The 21,737-nt window shown below is 38.0% G+C and overlaps 1 protein-coding gene across 1 annotated transcript in view; it reads right to left on the bottom strand.

Annotated features, from left to right (window-relative positions):
- The window catches only part of Hs3st-a (Heparan sulfate 3-O sulfotransferase-A), a 38,528-nt gene that overhangs the window by 10,004 nt on the left and 6,787 nt on the right, over positions 1 to 21,737 (bottom strand). The window contains exons 2-4 of the mRNA XM_072891669.1: positions 13,586 to 13,678; positions 2,848 to 2,941; positions 62 to 275 (exon numbers count right to left, since the gene is read on the bottom strand). Of these exons, the coding sequence (XP_072747770.1) occupies positions 62 to 275; positions 2,848 to 2,906 (273 nt within the window). The 5' untranslated portion in view covers positions 2,907 to 2,941; positions 13,586 to 13,678. The remainder of the gene's footprint in view (positions 1 to 61; positions 276 to 2,847; positions 2,942 to 13,585; positions 13,679 to 21,737) is intronic.

The raw sequence follows: 21,737 nt of genomic DNA, 5'->3' as shown, positions 1-21,737 counted from the left end.
CATAGCGAAGGTCTTTGGAGACATTAACGCGATATGGAATTCTAGTCAGAGAGACACGTACCTGAGAGACTAGCTCGACCGTGCGTCCTTCAACGGCGGAGACCGCGTGGAGGCTGTAAACGGCACTATCGTAAAGTATGTGGAAGGTGAGGAAGAGGGATAACAGGGCGACCGACAGGAAAGCGACGGCCATTTTTGATCTGGATACGCCGACTACCAAGATGCAATCCGACGCGTCACCCTCGGCCGGCCTCATGGCGGAGCGGGACATCCACCTGCGACAAGCAGAAAGAAACGTCGTTGTCTCGCTCTCCCCTCTTTCTCCTCTTTCATCTCTCTTTTCCCTCTTTTCCCTCTTTTCCCTCTTTTCCCATATGCCATTCGAAAAGATATCCACTCGGTTTTCAAAGGGCAATCGTGTTATTTCCTCGTTTTTCCCTCTTTCTTGGCACGCAACAGAGCCGTTAGTTGCAGACGGTGTCTCTAATTTATTCTTTCCTCGTCGAGGCGCGGCAGGAATGATTAAACCCCGCCGTGATCGTCGATTATTACAGTGTGCCGTGCACCGTGCACCGTGCACCGTGCACCGTGCACCGTGCACCGTACACCGCGCGGATGTGCACGTACTCTAATCCAACTTGCAGGCCATTACAACTTTAACAATAAGTTCAAGTCTGATTTATCGGAATTCATCTTTCGACGAATGTAAAATTAATTGATTATTTGCCGCACGCGCGCAATATACAGAGCTTGTTTTTCGCGTAACATTTCGACTGAAGGAGCTGAAACAATTTAGAATCACCGCAGTGGCTCGTGACTGATAATTATGCGCAGCTGATTGGCATTTACACGAAACGCTACGGTTACCGGCGCAAATTTATCGCGTGACGGACGAACAAAGCGGTTGTCAATGCCGCGCTCGCTAATTTCGTTCACCATTGAATGCGGGCTCAAAAGTATCGATCGATGTCGGTGGATTTACCGACGTTTACCGTGCGCCAGCCGTACATTAAAGATTTCGTAGCTCTCTTTCTCCTTTTCTGCGAACGATAAATCATCGGCCCGCATGCTGTCACGTAAGCGAAAAATAATGGGCCTTCATCAGAGAGCGATTAAACTCTCGAGCTATCTCTTAAATGATATGTTTTAAATTTTAGATATTTTCACGGCTATCTTCTCTCTTTTCGCTATTATCGATAATTATATTATATTAAATAACTATACGTAACTAACTATCCCGCGTTTATTATCGCTCGCGATATTTAGATCTATAGAGATGGTAGATGAATAATGAAAAAAAATGAGAATAGAGGTTTTCCCGCTAAACTCGCTCCAAATTGCACTTGTCACCTTAACTGAAACGTTTACAGCATTAGCGCAACAGGCATGTAAATTACATGTTCCCGAGCGAATAAAGATCTCGTGGTAAAAGTTATACGCGAAGGATGAAGCACGGAACGAATCGGAATTCACAAGTGACGAAACTAGTCGTACTCGCGAGCTCTTAAACTCCGAATAGCTAACGAACTTGTGAAACCAAACGTAGAAGGACGAAGGAGGGGGCGGAAGAGCGGAGGATCGATCCGCTATAAATGATGCAGAAAGGTCGGTACCCCTGAGACAGAGCGCAATCTAAACTTGATGTGGCTACATTTTGTATTCCGACGTAATGGCTCTTCTAACGTTTATCGCCGATACGCTTTAATCCATCGCGTTACATCATTATTGGTTTTTCATTGATTTGTCACAAAGAGGGGGGGAGAGAGAGAGAGAGAGGAGAGACAGTGTGATAGAAAAACTATACATTTCTCCAACAGTTCCAACGTTCGGTCTTAATTGCAATCCGAGTCGCAATTAGCGAATCTGTCGTGTGGTTGGTAACGAAATCGCTTTTCCTTCATCCATTTTCGTCTCTTTCTCTTTTCCGTTCCGTTCCGTCCCGAGAATCTTGAAAAACTGCGCACGTTCGCGAGAGATTGCGGAGATATTTATATGCGGGAGTGGTGTACGCTTTCCCATACAATTTTCCGTATCCGTAAGTATCTATACATATACATATATACATATATACATATATAGATACTTGATGCTGCGAACCCGCGACTTTCTACGTGTATATATGTATTCACAAACATTTTAAATATTATACCTTTATTTGGAGAACGCTCGAAATAACATTTGCGTTGTATAGTCGACTACTCCCCGGCCGTTTGCACGACGGCAGCGTCGTTTGACGCGCAAGTTTTCTGGCTAAAATTTGCTTTGTGCCATGGCGCGGCGCGGCAGGCCGAGGTGTTTCCGTGGGAAATACGCGGCCCGTGTTATCCGAACAAATTGCAATTTCCAGAGTTGCCTTCCGCGTCGTTGCATCCCCCTCCCCCCTCTCCTTGCGGGGGCCCCGTTCTGCCGGCTATCGAATACGACCGCGCTATTTACTCATTATTGCCGTAGTGTATCAACGTATAATTATACGGTCAAGTAAGTTTACAGCGCGTTAATATAATCCCATAGACCACGAGACTGATTTAACTTTGTTCCGACATGGGATATAAAAATTTAAAAAACAAGAAAAAGAGAGAGAGAGAGAGAGAGAGAGAGAAACAATCTTCCGTGCTCCGTTAAAATTAAATATTATCTTATTTAATTCAATTCAGAAGGAAGCGGAGAGTGGCAATTTTCTCGTCACGGGAGAACACAAGCGCGGAAACTTTAATCAGCTAATTACATATCCGCCGCTCGCGCGGATATCGCACGGTTTCGATATAATCGAATCGAATAAACGAGAGAAGGAATATAGCGAAATGTATTTCGCGTATATAGCTTTTAATGGTGACCTTTAATACTTACAAGACATCTATGGGAGATTGAGAAAACCACTCTTGACGAGGCCGCGCCTTGTTGGGCATCTGCCTTTTTTTATACGTTCACATTTTCGGAATTTCTGAAACAATGCAAAGCACAAATCATTAGAGAAAGCTCCTATTACACATTTTACTTTTTTCGCCAAAACAATATAATCTACCTCGATATATATACACTGTTATTTTAATTACATATACTGTTAAATATACTATTGTCTTAATTAAATATTTTAAACATTATTACTTCACGATATACGGATACTTGAATAATTACGTGATAATTGTAACATTCACAGGATACTTAATAAATAATAATCCGTTAAAGTCACTATAGACGTTAGGGGACAACCGTTAGAACGGTGTTATGGGAAATCAAATGCTTTTCAAGAGATTCCTCTCTCTGGGCGACCCAGTTGTGCAGCTCGTAACTTGTACAGAGCGCGTAAGTAGAATCACTCGGGGAATAGCAACTTTTCTCATTCCAAACTCTTCGTTCGCAGTATTGTTAAAAGCTCCATGCGTATAAATGTACTTCAAATATATCTTATTTCTTCGAATCGCGTATCTCTTAAGCTTCGACAAAATGCGCGACACATACATTTACATATACGTTGTTACGTTCATCGATATTAATCTTTAAAGGTCATATATGAATCTTTTGACCCTATTGATATTTTAACAATAAAATGTCCTAAAGGTCTTAATTAATAAGAAAAAAAAATATTTACAATTTATTTTTTAATTTTTGTGATGACATGATCATTGTTGACACAATTATTTTTATAATGTCAAGAAATGTACATATATAAATTTTTGTAGATTTTTTAAGCGCCTTGAAACAACTAGAATTATATTGCAGGATATTGTGACCATCAAGAACAGAGCAAAAAAAAAATGTATGACTTATAAGGGTTAAGGTCGACAGCTTTAAAAGATTACGAATGTTTGGTTCCTCGAGAAATATCGATTTATGTTTTCTTCATCTATTATATTTGCGTTTCTGTCTCTCTCTCTCTCTCTCTCTCTCTCTCTCTCTCTCTCTTTCTTTCTCATAAATAAGTAGAAATTTCATTTCTACGAAACGATTATTCTTATCAGGTATATGTAGTCAGACTTTTGTTCACCAGGTGCATTCTTCGGAAAACCGGCGCGGCGATGCACAACGGTGTATAAACACGCATATCCATTCATCTACGACGTTACGACACGTGTACCATTACGCTCGTTGATATATCGCGACGTTCTATCTGAGAACGGGACGACGATCTATGCATTACCGCATTATATCTGTCCCCGTTGCACGATGCATCGCGTATATACACATAATAATAATGTATGAAATAAATTAAAAAAACTTGTGAAAAGACTCGGCTAAATACTTAATCATATAAAAAGTAATACAAAAGCAATTAAGAACTAGCGCGATAAGTAGAACACAAAACTTTATTATTAATCAAAAGATGATAAATATCACAAACAGCATACTTATAAAATAATACTGACGTGTAAGAAGTAAGAAGAATAAAATAAGAAAACCAAAAATTGGGGTCGATTTTCAATATCGCTGGCCTTGAATACAATCATCGCAAGAATGCATATCGATCGAAGCCAGTGCTTCGACAGGGTTGCTCAGCTGTCGATTCGTTTCCTCGTTTGTTCTAAATACGCTCGCCTATTTTCATCTACGTCAGTCTGGCGACCGTCTGACCGTAGCACGAAATAACAAGGACACATAGCGTCGTGTCGCGTCACGTCGAGTCACGTTGAAGGATGAATCGATATATCGAATACACGGCACGGGGCACGGGGCACGGGAATGTGATGTAACTCACGGCATTCTTTCGTAACCTTTCGCGAGAATCGTGGAAGGAAAGTATGGAATTAGCGACGGAAGTGAAATTACATTCTATTCATCGACAGAGTAAGAAAGAGAGAGAAGAGAGAGAGAGAGAGAGAGAGAGAGAGAGAGACGGTAAGGCTCGCCGTGATATCCGGACATTCCGCTATCTATTCTCCTTGAGACTAGACGGAAGATTGTTTTTTTTTTTTTTTTTTTTTTTTTTTAACAAGCAAGTGCTATCGAAGATGGATAAGATAATCTTATGCATGGAAATGAAGAATTAGGATAAAGAGGATATTAAAAGTTGAAAATGCGAACGTCGCGTTTTTCTCTAAGAGGATGGAAAATAGGATTGAAATATAATTCTTACAATCACGAAGTCAACCTTCATCCTCGACTTTGTCTTAGAATTGACTTTAAATTAATCAAATAATACCGAACTAATAGAAAACGTGATAACTTTGTCTGTTGCATTAAATGTCGATCAGTGACACATTTTTTCCCGGTTTTCTTTCGTATCGCATTGAAAACGAAGATAGAAAAGGATGTTGTAATCTTAGCCAATTATGATTTTCCCAACGTCGATGAGTCTTGGAAGAAAAATGCAAATTCCAGTAAATTGCATGATTCCCGGACGGCGCTTATAAGAATCGTTCGAGGGTTACGGCTACTTTAACGATCGCTTTAGAAGTTGCTGGTCGATGTGTCTGAAGCACGCGAAAACGCTAAAAGTTCGCCCGCCGGCCGTGCCGGCGAATAGCAGCGATAGCGACTACAATCGATATTTTCCCAGAAACTTCCAAGTATGTCGTGATTTTGACATATCGGTTAAAAGTAGCGGGAGAAAATATTTCTTCTCACTGACCATGCACGAAGGTATATAAATATGAAAATTAATTCTCTATCTTGAATCAAACATAAATCCTTTAGAGTGTCGCGCGCGGATATTTCAGGCACAGATCGTGTTCTTAAAACGGTAGAATCGGCAAAAGATTAGCGATTACGTCTACGAATTGTTCTTGAAATTGAACGTCGCCCAAGATAAGACAGCTTGGAATAAGTTTGACGGAGTTAAGCCGCCTGCTTAAATAATGGCGCGCGACACTCGAGATTCGTGCCCAAACTTATTCTCTGCCTTATCGAAGGGTCGAATAATTTGCTGGACCGATGAAAAGGCTGCATCGCCGAGATAAAGGCGCTATTTGTCAGTAAGGGACCGCGCATTGCTATTATAGATAAACGTTATCTCCTCAAGCTCTCCTCGTAAACGCAAGTATGAAATTAAGCGTGAAAAAGTGCGTTTCTTAAACCAAATAAAAAAAGATGAGAGGTCTTTGAAAAAAGATTCGATTATCTTAACTGATTTTCGTTTGGAAACTATAACGAGAAACTTCTCAAGTCCAGTACGATTTCTGGAATCTGCAATACCACTCTCTTATAGTTCTCTCTATGTTCCCATCCTCGCTTTCTTTTATCAAGAACACTTGACATAGTTTCCAATTTCATCGAGTGTTCTTCATCGACACATTTCCGTTGTGTGTAGCTCTAGGGACGGAGAGGTCAAACGTTCGTTATAGTTTCAATATATAAAGTGAACCTTGAACTTGTTCGATTCTTTCCTCAACGTTGGAATTTTATAGATGTTGTACATTTCTCTCTCGACCATGTATCCGTATTCGGCTAAACCTGGTTAAAATGCGATCGACAAATATAAACACGCGAGGGTAAATAAAAATTTTTATACATTTTATATCCCCTTATTTATCGTAGTAATAAAAATTCTTAATTTACATATTCGCAGTTGAAATATAGCGGGAAAAAAATTATACTTGTGGGCGCACAGCCCTTGGCAGCACGAATTTGAAGGTAGCGTGAACGGAGGAGCTTCGGCCACAATTCGCATAATCGATGCTGCAAACCCGATTATGGTAATTTGCAGGGTTAGATACAGCTCGTGCGCGCTTTAAAACTTTGGAAAGCGACCATTGTACAACTAGAACGTTTCGGTCTTTTCAAGGACGGAGACGCGCGTTCCGTTATCTCGGTGCATCCTTTGACCTTTTCCACTTTGTATATCTGTATAGTCATTGGATTTATTTAGTATGTCTAACCGCATATATAAACAACGTATAAATAACGCCAATGTTAAAAGGATTGAAGAGGAATTTCACGAACGTGATTAGAGATTGTTACAGCGCTTTGTTTTTACTTCGTATATATCCGGGCACGTATATTTATTTTACGTCAAATGGGGAAATGGGATTTCACACAGTTTCGCATACGTTGATATCGGATAATTGTAAAGTCTGATCAATATATACTTTGCGGTAGGTTCTCTCGACATTTTTACCGCAAATTGCATAATTATTCATAACACGAACGAGGTGTTAAAGCATCCATTATGCTCGACTAGAAAACGGATAGTATTATCAATCATATCGTAAAGTTTTTTCGAGATGCGACGGTCTCTCTTTCGATAACTACTGACATCGAGGCTGTATATATACAAAGTATACGTTTTTTTAATGAATTTTTAATCAATTTAAATTTTTTCTGCTTTCTCGTAATTAAGATTCTTTTTTTATTTTTTTAATACCTAATTATTTTTTTTTCATCTTTGCAATTAAATTTTTTATCAGTCAATAAAGTTTCTCGAAAAAAATTGATTAATTTTCTTATTTATTCCGACGACGCGGAGCTCTGAAAAAAGATGCACGAAAAAAAATCGGTTATGCATACTAATAGACCGACTATACGTGGCAACGATGAACAAACAACGTTTATGTGTAAAAACGTTTGTATGTAAAATTATAGTAACCTCCATATGAAACATGCTAATTGCCATCGGCTAATAATAACTACTACGTAAATGATAAAATATCTGTGTATACATATATATGAATGAGAATTGTGCTCGAATTCTTCACTGAAATATAAACATAAGAGAAATATAAGCAGAGACGTCTTTGGGGCAATCGATCGTCGAAGAGATGAGATTATTCCAATATCCTATTCTAAATCGCTCGAGGATTGACTTTACCTTTTCGTCGAACGTAGGAGGTCAGGTCAGGGAATTGAGTGTCGAGCGCAGAGACCTCTTCGTGACGTATTCATTAATTGCGTTGCGTAGGAGAATCGTGTCGTACACGTGAGTGGAGTATCGTAGGCGTAACGAACGATCGCGGAGAAGGGGAAAGAGGATGGTAAGCGTAAACGTAGTAACTGTAGTAGAGAGACGTCCAGTAATAGCGGCGCGCGGATGTTTCTACTGTGTGTTCTGTCCTGACTTATTGCCGTTAGACTGATAGAAAGAGAGAGAAAGAGGGAGAGAGAGAGAGAGAGAGAAAGGGAGAGAAGGTGAGACAGAAACGCGTGCGCACTCGCAACTGAGTACGGCCACTGAGTCAAGGTCTCTCTGATTGGCGATCGACCTGACCTCGCTTTTTATCCTTAAAACGAATAACGGAGGACGAAACATCGATCGGAGATACGCAAGTGCGTGTAATCATGCCTGACAACTTGGTTAACATCCTTCAAACAGCTTACAATTTGTATCACGACACGTTCCTTTCTCGTTTCCTGTCTCGGACTAAGCTGTCAATCAATTTCCGCTATCACAGTCTACTTGATTACTCGTACATAGTTTACCTACATCCCAGAGAGAGAGATCCGTAAACGGGAACGGACAAATAATATATTTGCGTTTGTGTCGTGAATGAATGAGTTGGCACGTTTGCTCTGTGAGTAGTAAAAGCCCCGTATTGATCAGACGCGCGCGTAGCGTCGCCCACGCGAGGATAAGCGTGGACGACACAAATTAGCCCAAATACTTCTGTAAATAACTGTGTTCCGGTTGTTCAAAATGCGAACTGCAAAGTGGTTTGAATTAATGCGCTCTTTGCTATAGCTAAAGATAATTGTTCTTTCTTCTCTTCGAGTTCTTTCTTTTCTCCGAGGTTTTTTCACTTTGTTAAACTAACTAAACCAATTGCCACAGATTCCCTTCGCTCGCCAAAGACGATATTTAATTAATTACGTGTGTTTTGCATGCGAGATTTGTACAACTCCAACGGATTCGTGATACAACGTTCTATGAGAATTCTACAATAAGCAACGTAAAATTCGCAAAGCTATACGTTATGAAATATACATTGATATCAAATAACGAATTTATCATTTTCACGATACGATCCTTTCACGTTCATGAATATTCATGAAAAAGAAAAAAAGAAGCATGTGTGTGTTGCTCAACTATACGTTCATTTTATTCGTTTATTCGCGTCATTTATATCCGCTCGCATTAATTAATTTCTCATAATTTTTGAAAAAAACGGAAACGAACAACGTAAACGGAAGTAAATATTCATTGCGGTTAAAGCGAATAAAATCGTGGATACAACGCTGAGGTCCGTTTTCAGTAAATTCATTCGTCTGTCTCTACTCGTATGTATTTATGAATATCGCGTAAGAAGTACAATCGGGTCAAAAGTTCACGTGTCTCTCCGATAATGCAGTTCGTAGCTTTATAATACGCAACTACATAACTGAATGACGATCTCGCGATCTCCGTGTAACGTGATATTAAGCTGGGATAAGTCAACGTGTTGTTCCGCCCAAAACCTATTTTATTTCAGTTCAGAAAAAAAACGCACGACTTTATTTCAGCTACTTAATAACTATCCATTTTATACCCGCTGGTGCTCGGTAACCGAAGTGCTTTATTTTCGAAATTTAATGCACGGCAAGTTAGATCGTGGTACATAATTCGCGGTGCACTACGCCGATGCATTACAGCGCGATAAAACCTTAATATAAGCTGCATGCCATCCTCGTGGCGAGCTCGTGAACGAACAGCCGTGTTCCGCGTTCTCCGTTCACACGTGACATCCATACTCCTCGCACACATTTCTTTTTCCCTCACACTCTCTTTCTCCCTCGTCTGTTAACGGTCTATCGAGTGTAGGTGTTTGTAATCGAATGCCACGAAGCCCGAAATCGAATTGGAAGGTCGTGAGACGCGTGGCGGAAGAAGGGTGTGTTACCTTATATCGTCGGTTCCGTTTCACGGAAAAAACCAACTTTATCGTTTCCTTCGAGAAGTCGGGCAGACAGCATCATTAGTTTAATTATCGTGCTTTATGGCAAATGTAAGCTGAAGCTACGTAAATTATCCGGCGTATTGTTTTATAGCTCGAAAAATTGCCTTCAATCGTAAAAAAAAAAAAAAAAGAGAAATTTACGATGTTTTATTCCTATACGCACGTGGATTATCTGGTCATCGTTAAATTTTAACGAAGCAGTTACGACGTAATAAACACCGTGAGTAATAGTAATTTTCTTTCCTATTTCCGATTCCAAACATCAGGCGTACAAATTGTTTTAGATCTCATTTAAACATGGAAGAAACGTTTTTTTTTTACATTCTTTTCGTAAATAAGCAACATCTAGAGCTCATACGTGAGTAAAACTTTGCGGTTTGAAGCTCGTACGTGACCGAATCGGCTAAATGTCACAATGTGATTGTCCAACTTTTGTTACGCTCTCGTGCGAATAATGTCGTTTCACGTGGATGCCACTCGACTGACCCGCCGCAAATACAGTCCCGATAGCGTCCGCATCCGGATTTATTTTACCGTCGGTTTCGCGCACGGAAAGAGAACGCAGAGAACGGGAGAAAGGAAAAAGGAGAAGATAGAAAAAGTTCGATGCGGGAGAAAAAGTTGTAGTCTGGGAAAGGTTGATTTCAAATTTTTTCCCAAAATGAGACTTCTTGCGAAACTGGATACTGTATAGAGACGTTTCCAAAATATACTAGTATGTTTCATTTGTTCCAATGTCTGTAACGCCATTATTTAATTAGTATAATTATAAAAGAATATCAAATTTTTTTTTAATTAGTGTAATTATATTATATGTAGAATATCACACTTGGAAAAATTTAATCAAACGTTTTAGAAACGTCCTATATACGTTCTGCTAATTTCCAAGAGACGTATATAATTAAAATTCTTTTAGACATTTTTTTTTTTTTTTTTTTTTTGCGAAGATATCTGGAATACTTTTAAAAACATAGTTAAGTCAAAACAACTTGGAAACTTAAATATATCTTTGGTAAGATGTTTGGCGAAACGTAATATAAGTTTATCGAAAGTTCTCATAAAAATAACGATAACGCGTATGAAAATACATGTTTTACGAGACGCCGCGGGAACGAGCATAAACACGATTATTGCATCATTATTACTGGCTTGATATTATCCGCCTACAGTGGGGGACGTGAATTAAGTTAATTACCAGAGAGTGTTTTTTCGTAGAGGTCTGCCGCCTCGCGCAGACCTTGCGTCAGTAAAAATGCGCGAAAGTAAAGCCGCTTTAAAAGTGAGTTAATACTTTAACAATGCGAAAAGTTTTGTACACGTTCGAAAGGAGCGGAAGGGGAAGGAAGGGAACTCCGAAGTCGGATACCCTGTATACTCTACGTAGTTGCGCTTTAATCTATTCAGCCACCGGCTCAACTTCTCTCCGAGACATTTTGCAACTTACTCGTTAATGTTGTTCCGAGGAAATCTACTCCTTGCGAGAATGGCTCGCAGACAGGACGCATAATGGAAATAATCCATTCACTTAACTTGTTGCTAGAATGATTACTTAATCGAATCATTAAAACCTTAATGAATTAAATGACCAAAAACTTGAAGATTATATAATAGATTCATCACATCATATTTTCTTCTATTAACATAACACGTTTTATCTTGCAAGACATTGTCATCTATTCCATTCAAAGAGGCCCCTAGATCGATAGATAGCAAGGTGTGATAGAAGCCTAAGAGAATAGCTCGTCACAAGAGAGGAAACAGGATATACAGTTAGAAGAGCCGTGGGTAGATATCGGAAAAAAGGGAATAACAACGTGATCGACGATTACAGGGTCAATCCGATAGGTCAACGAAACTACCCACAAATCTCTGACAACTGATTCAAGCGCCTTTATCAGAACGATTATGCGAAAGGAAGGCGACGATATTTCCGAAACACACGCTTCGTGATCCTTGTATGAGGTCGAATTGCGTGGTTAACTTTAACGTCGACACTAACTCGCGATTTCACGCATCATCTTTTTTTTTTTTTTTTTTTTTTTATCGTACCGTAACGACACGTACTTCCCACACCTACACCGCCCTTTACACACCCACGAAGTCTCTTATCATAATTTACGTACGAGTTTAGCATCGACGGGAGATGTAAACGTTAAATTTATCACATCTACACGTGATTAATGATAACGTTACGGAGTTAAAAACCTGTACCGCAAACACGAACATTTTTCTGTGGAAAAACGCGATGGAAAATTTCTTTGAAATGTACCATGAGGAGCAACACGCAAAGTGTTTTCATGTGCCATTTGTCTCTTAAAAGGAATAAATTAATGCTTTTCTTATTTCAGAAAATATTCCGTGCGCTCTTTCGTAGTCCTTTTATTTTTGCGTTGAGGGAGACTCGAGTTCACGCTACTAAAATATTCATGAAGCGACTCTCTTCCTCAAACATTTAAAAAAAAGCAGTAATGTTGTCTCGTATTTAGCAATTGCTCGTCCGCTGTGACAAATTAAATAAACGTGAACGTGAGATTTTGCCGAAGCAAGCGGAAAAAGCTCTCTCTTTCTCTTTCTCTTTTCTCTCTCTCTCTCTGTTAGCGCTTCATTTAAATAACAGTTTCATTACAAACGCATACACACATATACAAACACACGATTTGATCGTTACATTACTGTCTATCTATATTATTATCTAATGCAAATGAAAGACCTTTGTCCTTTCAGATAACAATCGAGAATACGCGTACAAATGCAACAATCCGAAATTAGATCAGGTACATACGCTTTCCGCCCTTATTGTACTTTACGTTCTCTGCTTCCGATAAGGAGATAGACTGAACTGTTCGATATCGTATCACAGAGTCTCCTTTATCCTCGAAAATGCCGATGTATCTGTTAAAGGAGCGTCCGGAATTCCCCGGAAACTATTCCCGAGCGAACCTATTTCTCTTACGCCTCTCGCTTAAATTCTCCCATACTTCACAATGTCATGAATTTCCCAACTATAGGGGCAACTTCTCTCGCGAGAATATGATCGCTTAAAAAAGAACTCCATTTATGATTGAATAAAGATTTAATACAATTATAATCACAAAGATTTAATTCAATTATGATTGAAGTAAAATTAGTAAATAAAAAATCATTATCTTGTAATTTCCAGTTTTTAGACGAAAGCTAAGTCAATTTTTTACTTTATGGCTCGAATAAAAGCGTCTTAAATAAATAACAAGGAAACAACTGGGACGAATGATCGACATCTCTATAGTGTATAAGTTTTTATATTTAAGATAAAAATGTTTGCCCGTAACGGTTTCACACTTGGTGTGTATAATTCTTTTTTCCACTTGGCAATTATCGCGCGAAATGAAAACATCGTGTCGACGGAAATATCGTGACGAAAAATTTTGCGTCGTCGCGGAAATTCGAATCGATATGTTGCATCGTAACTCGTCCTTCACATGTTGAAGGCTCTCTGAATTATTCCTGGATACACGTACCGTGCTCTCGCGCCTGTACATATGTGTGTGTGTGTGTATGGAGATGTACATTTTATCGTTCGTTCCTGTTTTTCCGATCGGATTCCGAATCCGAGCGCAACAGGGTAATAGCAACGTTTGTCGAGTGTTTATTATCAAATAGCGAATAATTATTACCATTGACAGAATTCTTTGACACGCAAATTAAATACACACGGTATTTTTTTCCACAAGACATTATTAATACGTCAATTTAATCCTAGAAATATTAAAAGATAAATTATTAAAAAACTTTCGTATCGAACTTACCTTTTTGCGTCGCGTCTATTAACTCCAAAAATCCTCGGGATCTATCAGGAATAGAAGTTCAAAATCCATACATGACGATCGAGGATGGAAATTCTGTAATAAAAATTCATACATTTGTTGATAAAATCAAAACAGCTAATATTCAGCAAATAAAATATGTATGAATAGTTCGACATATGCATAAACATATGAAAAATCTATAGAGAATGTAAATTAATTATCGTTATTCGTACTTAATGAAGCTAATCGATAACGATGCGTGCTTAATCCATGCGCGCAAGTTTGTCGATCATCGAGTCTTCGGAGTGAGATCAAGCTAGATAGGCAACAGTTCCAATTTCCTGCGAACGCCGGAATAGCCAGCCCTAGGATTCTGGTATCGTACGCGAAAACGGAACTGAAGATAAGTGAAATTTGATGATCGAACGTCTCACTATCGCGGGAATATTACGCGAAATGTTAATCAACTCTGTAATTATTATGTCGAAACCAATATACATAATTTAGAACTAACGCGAAATGAAATATAATAATATGTGTATGCATGTATGTATGCAGTCCCTATAATTTCCCGACAGCTTCGATTATTTATTCGAAGCAATTTGATCGTCACTACTCACTTTTTCATGTGGATATGAGATAAGCGTCAATTCTTTTTATTATCATTGTTCGAACATCGAAAATGCTTGAGACGAATCGATCCATTTCAAGGAAACGTGAAAGGAAACAAGTTTATCGGTAATGCATAGATGACGTAACAGGAAAACTTCACGTTTTTGCTCGTGCTTCCGCGTCAAGGAAATTCGCAATGTTGTTATGACATCGTTCCGAGAAGCTTTTAATTGGAATCGAATGGAAGTACTATAAACTCGTAACTTTTTATCTATCCCTTGTTTAATTGTAAGACGAATCTCGTGAAGAATATTTTTTCGGTTTGTTAATTAAATTGAATTTTTAAGAACACATTAATTTAAATGTAATTAAAGGCTCTGATGTCACTTCACTAGAAAGAAATTGAACTAATTCAGAGTCAGGTGCGGCTAATAAAGCATTAAATGTTTTTTTGGTTTTTCTTTACTATTAATAACTACATTTCAATCTCTAATTTGGGTCATCATTAATGAGTATCAGTTAAAATTTACTAGTAATGTTACACGAATTTAAGAAAGAGATTATCGATTTCTCGATATATTTTAGTAAAATAAGACGTACAAATCGCGTGAGAAACTCTTTAAGTGAAAATAAGAAAATATTGGGTGGAAACCATTATAACTCGTTAAGTTGAAATAAGAAAATATTCGTCGGAACACCGTGAGAGCACACGTACCCATAGTCTCATTACACACCGCTGCCGTTCTTTCACATTTTGATGCGAATAGCGAAGTTGCGAGTCTTTCTTGATTATCGACGTGTAGGTTGCCGAGTTAAGCAACGTGAGCGCAAGGAAAATAACGAGGTTGCAGTCGAGAAGGTGATGGAGAATGACAAGGCATCCGCGGACGTGAAATGGGATATCAAGGAAATCAAGAAGACAGCAGAGAAAAAAAAATGAAGAGACAAAAAAAAAAAAAAAAAAAAAGGGGAAAACGAAGATGGAGAAGTAGAAGATGAAAAAGAAGACGTATAATGAAAGAAGAGGGAACGGGGAAAAATATGTAACAAAAAAAAGGAAGCATTAGGCACTTGTCACTATCGAGTTTCGGCAAACTTTGACACAAAATAACTCTCATATTGTGAGTGGTTGATAACAATGTTAATGTCTATCGTGCTCGATTCAAAATGTTATTAGATCCTCTTTTTTCCAACCTATAACTAAAAATTGTTACCTCGAAATTATAATGGGTTGTGATACACATTAGATGCAAACACAATTCTCTCCTTGTCTTGGCTCTTTGTAATTTTGGTAATCTAGCCGTCACCAAATGCTATTAGGTGATGGAATGATAACTATATATTCGTCTTGTGGGCTTGTAGGGTTAATTCTACTTGCTATCCAGATTATTCTGTTTATCTATCGTACGATTCCCAAGATGAATCTATTGTTTTATCCGAACCACCTAATTGATATTTGCCATCATCTGGCTTTCTTCATCGAGAAAATTTTATAACGAAAACCTAAGATATAAAAAAAAATATTACACTTAAATAGTTAAGAAATAAATATTTGAAGGTAATGATTTTTTTACATTTAAAATGAAATTTACACTTGTATAGTTTGACGAATATCTCTCACCTTGTGCTTCTGATCTATATTGAATTCTTTTTCTCGAATCGAAATGTGTAATTGCAGTGTCTTTACAGAAAAGCAAGATTCGAACAGAATTAAACGTAACAAGCGGGAAATAAGTGGAGTAAACACGGACTCCCTCAACATTCAATATATTCACTAAAAATATGTAAACTAAAACAAAAAGAATTTAAATAAAAATTTAACGCATACTGCTTCGTGCGAATTTCTGTTGAGCATAAAGACAGGAATTAAGACGTTCGTTCAGACAGTGTGAAAGAAAAATATGTATATAAAAGGTTACATTTTAGTCTTGTGTAACAAGTGAATTTGTATATCTGAAGTGTGGGGTCACAATTATTTCTCGATTTATTTCAACCAACTATATATGTATATAAATAAGAAAATATTAATGTATTTTGCATTATTTTAATATTTTCTTATTTGTTTTTAAATTTTTCCTCTAATGTGTAACTTAAATTTACAAAGTTTCATTCTTACAAGTATGTAGATCACAAGATATATATGTTTATATAATATATTCGATTAGTGTACACAAGAAAAGTGCTAGATCGAATCATAGCTTCGTGATATTAATACTCGGCTCCAACTCAAGTCAAACATGAATATATTTTTTATTTCAACCTGTTTTTATTTCAACGTTTTGCGTGAATAATCAAGAATTTAGATTTCAAAATCAAGTAAAAGAAAATATATAGTCGGAAAGATCGGAAGAAAAAAGATCGCCTTGTCTTGTCCAAGCGCGCGCGCGCGCGCGCGAGCAAAGACGTTCTTACAATTTCCCAGTCGTTCTCGTTCGCGGTTTCGAGTCACGGCACGAGGAAAAACATTTTCCGAGCAAATTGGAACGGGGATAGAGCTCGGCGTCGACGAGATGAAGGAATAGAGGCAAGTCTAGCGAAAAGCTGCTGAGAATTTTTCTGCTCGAAACGAACTTTCGGAACAGCGGCTGCGGTGTCATTGTTTCACAAATATTTATCTTTTGTTAAAATTTTTATCCTTTAAATTTTAAAATATTAATTTTCCAGTTAATTTATCCCTTGTATATAAATTATATTTTTCTGCTGTCCCACATGTTCTGATAATCTTTTATTTTATCGTATTTACACACGATTGCTTATCGTCGAATTTCATAAAGTGCAACAAACATAGATATATTTAACGTCACCTTCGATGCGTGATATTGGATCGTAAATTAGCATAAACGTTGCAATTGGCTCGTAACTCATCCAAGGATGACGCTCTTCCGATTCCCTGTTATCCTTGGACTCTGTGATTAATTAATAAAGCCACGATTAATGTGTAATCGGTCGAATGGACCAATTGAAAATTAATGACTTCAATCATTGTCACGCGAATTAATTGCCGTGTCACAGATACGCAAATAAAATTGTTATATGTGTAGCATAGTAGCGTGAAATACGAACAGCGGTGGAAATCGATATTTTCCCGCGGATAAGACTAGCAAATCCCTCTTCCTCCCCCCTTTCTCTCTCTCTCTCTCTCATATTTATTGTGCGTATTCAAGTAAAAAACAAAGTTTAAACAAAAGTTGGAGTTTTATAAAGTAAATTGTATTATGTCCGACAGCGCGCACGACCAACTACGCTAACATTGTTAGTTTACGCAATATTTACCGAAGCTCGTAACATACGCTTCTTTACGGAAGGATGTAAGAAAATATGAAAAAATACATCTTTCTTTGTATTCATAGAACGAGGAACGATGACTCTCGGAATACGCTGTAATATAATACTGTTACAAATACGTTTGTAACGTCTTGAAGAATAGAAAAAATTGGACAAATTTAACGCACACGCAGACAATCTCACGTATATAAGAGAAAATTCCCGAGCTTTTATGTTGTAAGGACGCGTAATACGCTCGTAGAAAATACCCCGAGCCCCTTCGGCAATTCATAGTCCTGACGAATGACGTTAAAGCGTCCGGTGGCGTGAAAATAATAGCGAAATAGTCAGCTGGCGTGTTGCCATTGTTATAGTAAACGCAACGGGCGTTTATTTATAACCTGTTGAAAAACTTTCTTTCGTGGATTGACCGATAAATAATGAACGTCAACCGTCGCGCGCATAATCGCATAATTATCGCATGCTTCCAACGGCATGGACACCTATAATAAGACATCTGATCGCGTAACACGCGACTCTTTGCGGGAACAGCTGAGTCACACTTACACACTTCTTTTGCGGCGCGATCACATGATTTTCTGTGCCCGGAATCATGCACGCGACGCGTCAAACTGTAGCTCGAATTTTTTTTCTCTCCTTTTTCTGGACGGTTTCTCCGGAGTATTTTTTATATGGAATGTCCTACATAAAAGAAGGCACGTCAATATCATATTTTATTTCAACGTTATTTGTATAGCTTTCGTCAAAATCACACACGTATCGGCCACACGAATGTATTCACGAAACAGAAAGAGAAATGAAAAACGAGACGCGATATAAAAAAGAACCAAGAATTGGGTCAAATTTCCGCCAACAGACGGACAAAACTATTGGCGGGACAGTATAGAAGCGACCACACTTGTACTCGCCCAACTTCCGCGTTATCATGAGAATGGACAGAGGAAGTTTCTCAAAGATGGCCGCAGGCAGTTTTTCCTCTTCCATATAAGATATATATATCACATATTTTACCTACAAATCCTACCATACCGTGACGTTTCACCGTATAACATGAGGATTTTTTTTTTTCTCCTTCCTACATGGCAATGATTCCGCCCGTCCACACACATATAGGCACGTGCGTAGCCCCAAGCGGTTCACCCTTGTGTGTTTCCCATTTCTCTCGGTCGATTCTTTCACGTTGTATGCGCAGTCTAAGGCGATATCGAGTTTAATGGATTAGATAAGAAGGAACTACAACTCTGTGTGTGTGTGTGTGTGTTTGTGTTTCCCATTCGCGTTGTACCACTGCTTTAAACACGCAGTCGCGTTTCACCGCAAACAAACGTTTGCGCTCTATATTCCACAGTTACGCAGTTTACGACGTTTCAAACTTCTTTGAGAGTTGGCTAAAGAGAAAAAGGAAAAAAGGAATTGGAATAAGCGAATCGTCAAGGATGAAATTTCGCGATCGTGCGCGAGACATGATGATGAAAATCGTGTCAAAGTAAAGCGACTTATTAATTGGACGATAAACATTACGTCGCAATACTCGCGTGTAACTCCTAAGACTATTAAGTACAAAGTCACGCGCGAAAGATAAATCGCGTACACAATGAAAGACAAATTGCACAGCATGTTAGCGTTGAATTATTCGTCATATCTTGAACCTTTACCGTCGGAGCTCGCTGAAAATTATGTACGCTTGTTGAATATCTACGAAATGAGCAAAGGCTTAATAAGGAGCTGATTCTGAGGTGCTTCGGGGGCTGCGTGTCCTGAAAAGCGTCTCTGTACCGTTTTATAATACTAGACGTAACTCTGCGGTGACGATGTTAGATGTGTCTACGTAATGAAAATCATCGGAATAAAATTCTCTCATGCGAAATCCAGACAATCAGCCGGGCAAAAACGAAAGACGTATCGTGATCCGAATAAAAAGAGATATTCGATACATGTATAACGCGAGCGAGCGAACAAGTAAGGTAAGAAAAAATTCAAAAATTCTCCTCGATTCGTGTTAATTTAAACGCCTTTTGCCTTATAAACTTGTTAATTACGAGTTGCAAATGTACTTTGAGACGATTACAGCGTAATACGATAGAACGAATTCGGAAATTCCGAACACGCCAACGACTATTACAGTCAATTCGACTTACGTAGGGAAACTTCCAATGTTGAAAGTTCAACATTAAACATCAAAGACAAACTCTGATTTTAATCCACCATTTCTCGGCGCGATTTAGAGACGGTCAGGTGTTGCGCCATATACGGGAAATGAATGCATCATCGTGTGTAAACGGCATCCGGAAAGTTTGTATGTACTGGGAGTTTCGTAGAATATCCGACAATTTAAGCAAAGAGAGAAACGACGTTTCTCATTGGAGCTTTAACTCTGTAAGATATTTGTGTCATAACGTAAATCTTCATAAATAATTTATATCGCAATAGAAAATGTGCAGTAACGTCTTGCCAGCAAATATTTTTATCGAGGAACCTTATTTCTATCCACCTATCAGAAATCTATTAAAGGAAGTTACTTGCATTTTTCAACAGTACGACGCCAAAGTAAACCTACCTATCCTAGAAATTGTTATCTTTGTCCAAGCAAAAAAAAATTAGGTTATTCGCTCAATACAGGATTGATACTTGTTTCTTGACAAAAATTATGCTAATTATAAGCAGTGGATTATCACGGCTCGCACGCGAAGCTCAACAAAAGAGAGAAAGTCACGCCGGTGCAATAAAATAATCAAGATATCATTAATGAAAGAAAACCAAGCGCAAACTGACTCAATCAGTATCGCGTTAAAAAAAGCAATAAACATATGTGTTACATAAAAAAATATCCTCAATTGACTTTATTAACAAAAGATTCAATTCGCTTTTCCACGAGCGTTATAGTTTTATAAGCACTGTTTGTGATCAGTGCTGAACTCGACATTGATTTAAAGCTACTCCGACTTTGATTACTGCATAAAGTTGAAATTATTTAAAGCTATCGGACTTTGATTACTGTATAAGTCAAAATTATTGACAAACGAATAAACGATTAATTACAGCTGATATGAATAGGAATTATATATCGAAATATCGTATATTCATTCATCGTGACTGAAAATCAAGAAATAAAAAATTATATTTTTATTAACGTCACCTGTCATATATTTTCGGCTTTAACTTTTCATGTCCACTTGAAGATGTCATAATATTAAAAAATATTCTCAGCCGTGATGCAATTTAGACACGATACGAAAATGTCTAATTTGAAAGTAAAAGACGTTAGTGATATCTGACAGTACAATAATTGTTATGGTACAAAAGTACCCCCTTTATTGATAACGTATTTTCTAATTTGAGCCATATAACTTTTTCCTTTGAACATATAAGCCCGAGTGCGATTAAGAAGATGAAATTTATTTCTCTGGTTAAGCAGCTATTCTTCGTTCATCGTTGAAATTGCGATTCATCATTCTATATATGTTGAAAATGTCTGCCGTACCGCAAACCTGCCGAGGAAAATCCAGAACTAAAAAGGGCAAGAAGAAGAGAAAGAGAGAAAAAGAGAGAAAACGCACAGTGCGTTAAAAATTGATTCTGGTTGCTGAATCACGATGTGCTTGCTCGACGTGCGCCGCTTTACGATTCGCAAGGTCCCAACTTGCAGCTGCTATGCGGAAATTGCTGGTAACGAAGCAAGAAACGTACAATACTGCGAGAGACGGTATCTTATTATGAGGAAAATAGGACACGTTACACGCAACGCTCGTAAAAGGCTACTGTACATTCTGACTAGAAGAGACATTTTAGGTAGAGACATTTTTCCTAGTTATTCTCTAATTGACCAACGAGAGACTTAATAACCTTATCGTAAATGTACCATTTCGCAGAAATTCGTTAATTTCGCGCCTTGATCTGCAGCTCTCGTAGCTTCTAAGCTACGTAGACTGCACATGTGGAGACTTTTTAAGAGAGACGCTGTAATTGTTAAATTTTTAAGTGGTGCTTAAATCTTTAATCTTTCTACGCAGTTTATTATCTGTGCTTTTATCTTTAAATCGCCGTTTATCGTTCTTCCATATTATAATATAGCGAGTTACATCAAAAGGTTCGTTTTATAATTTAAATGTACAATAAACAACAATTTAATTTTATGCTCGTCAATTAAGGATATTATACAATTAGAGTCTACAAAACTTGACTCAAATTCTCCAACGTGACATCATATAAAGTTGATTTAAGATCTCTGATGTGAAATCACATAAATGAAACTTGT

The sequence above is a fragment of the Anoplolepis gracilipes genome, chromosome 4 (genome assembly GCF_047496725.1).
Source record: "Anoplolepis gracilipes chromosome 4, ASM4749672v1, whole genome shotgun sequence".
Taxonomy (NCBI): domain Eukaryota; kingdom Metazoa; phylum Arthropoda; class Insecta; order Hymenoptera; family Formicidae; genus Anoplolepis; species Anoplolepis gracilipes.
This window is presented reverse-complemented; position numbering and strand designations above follow the sequence as displayed.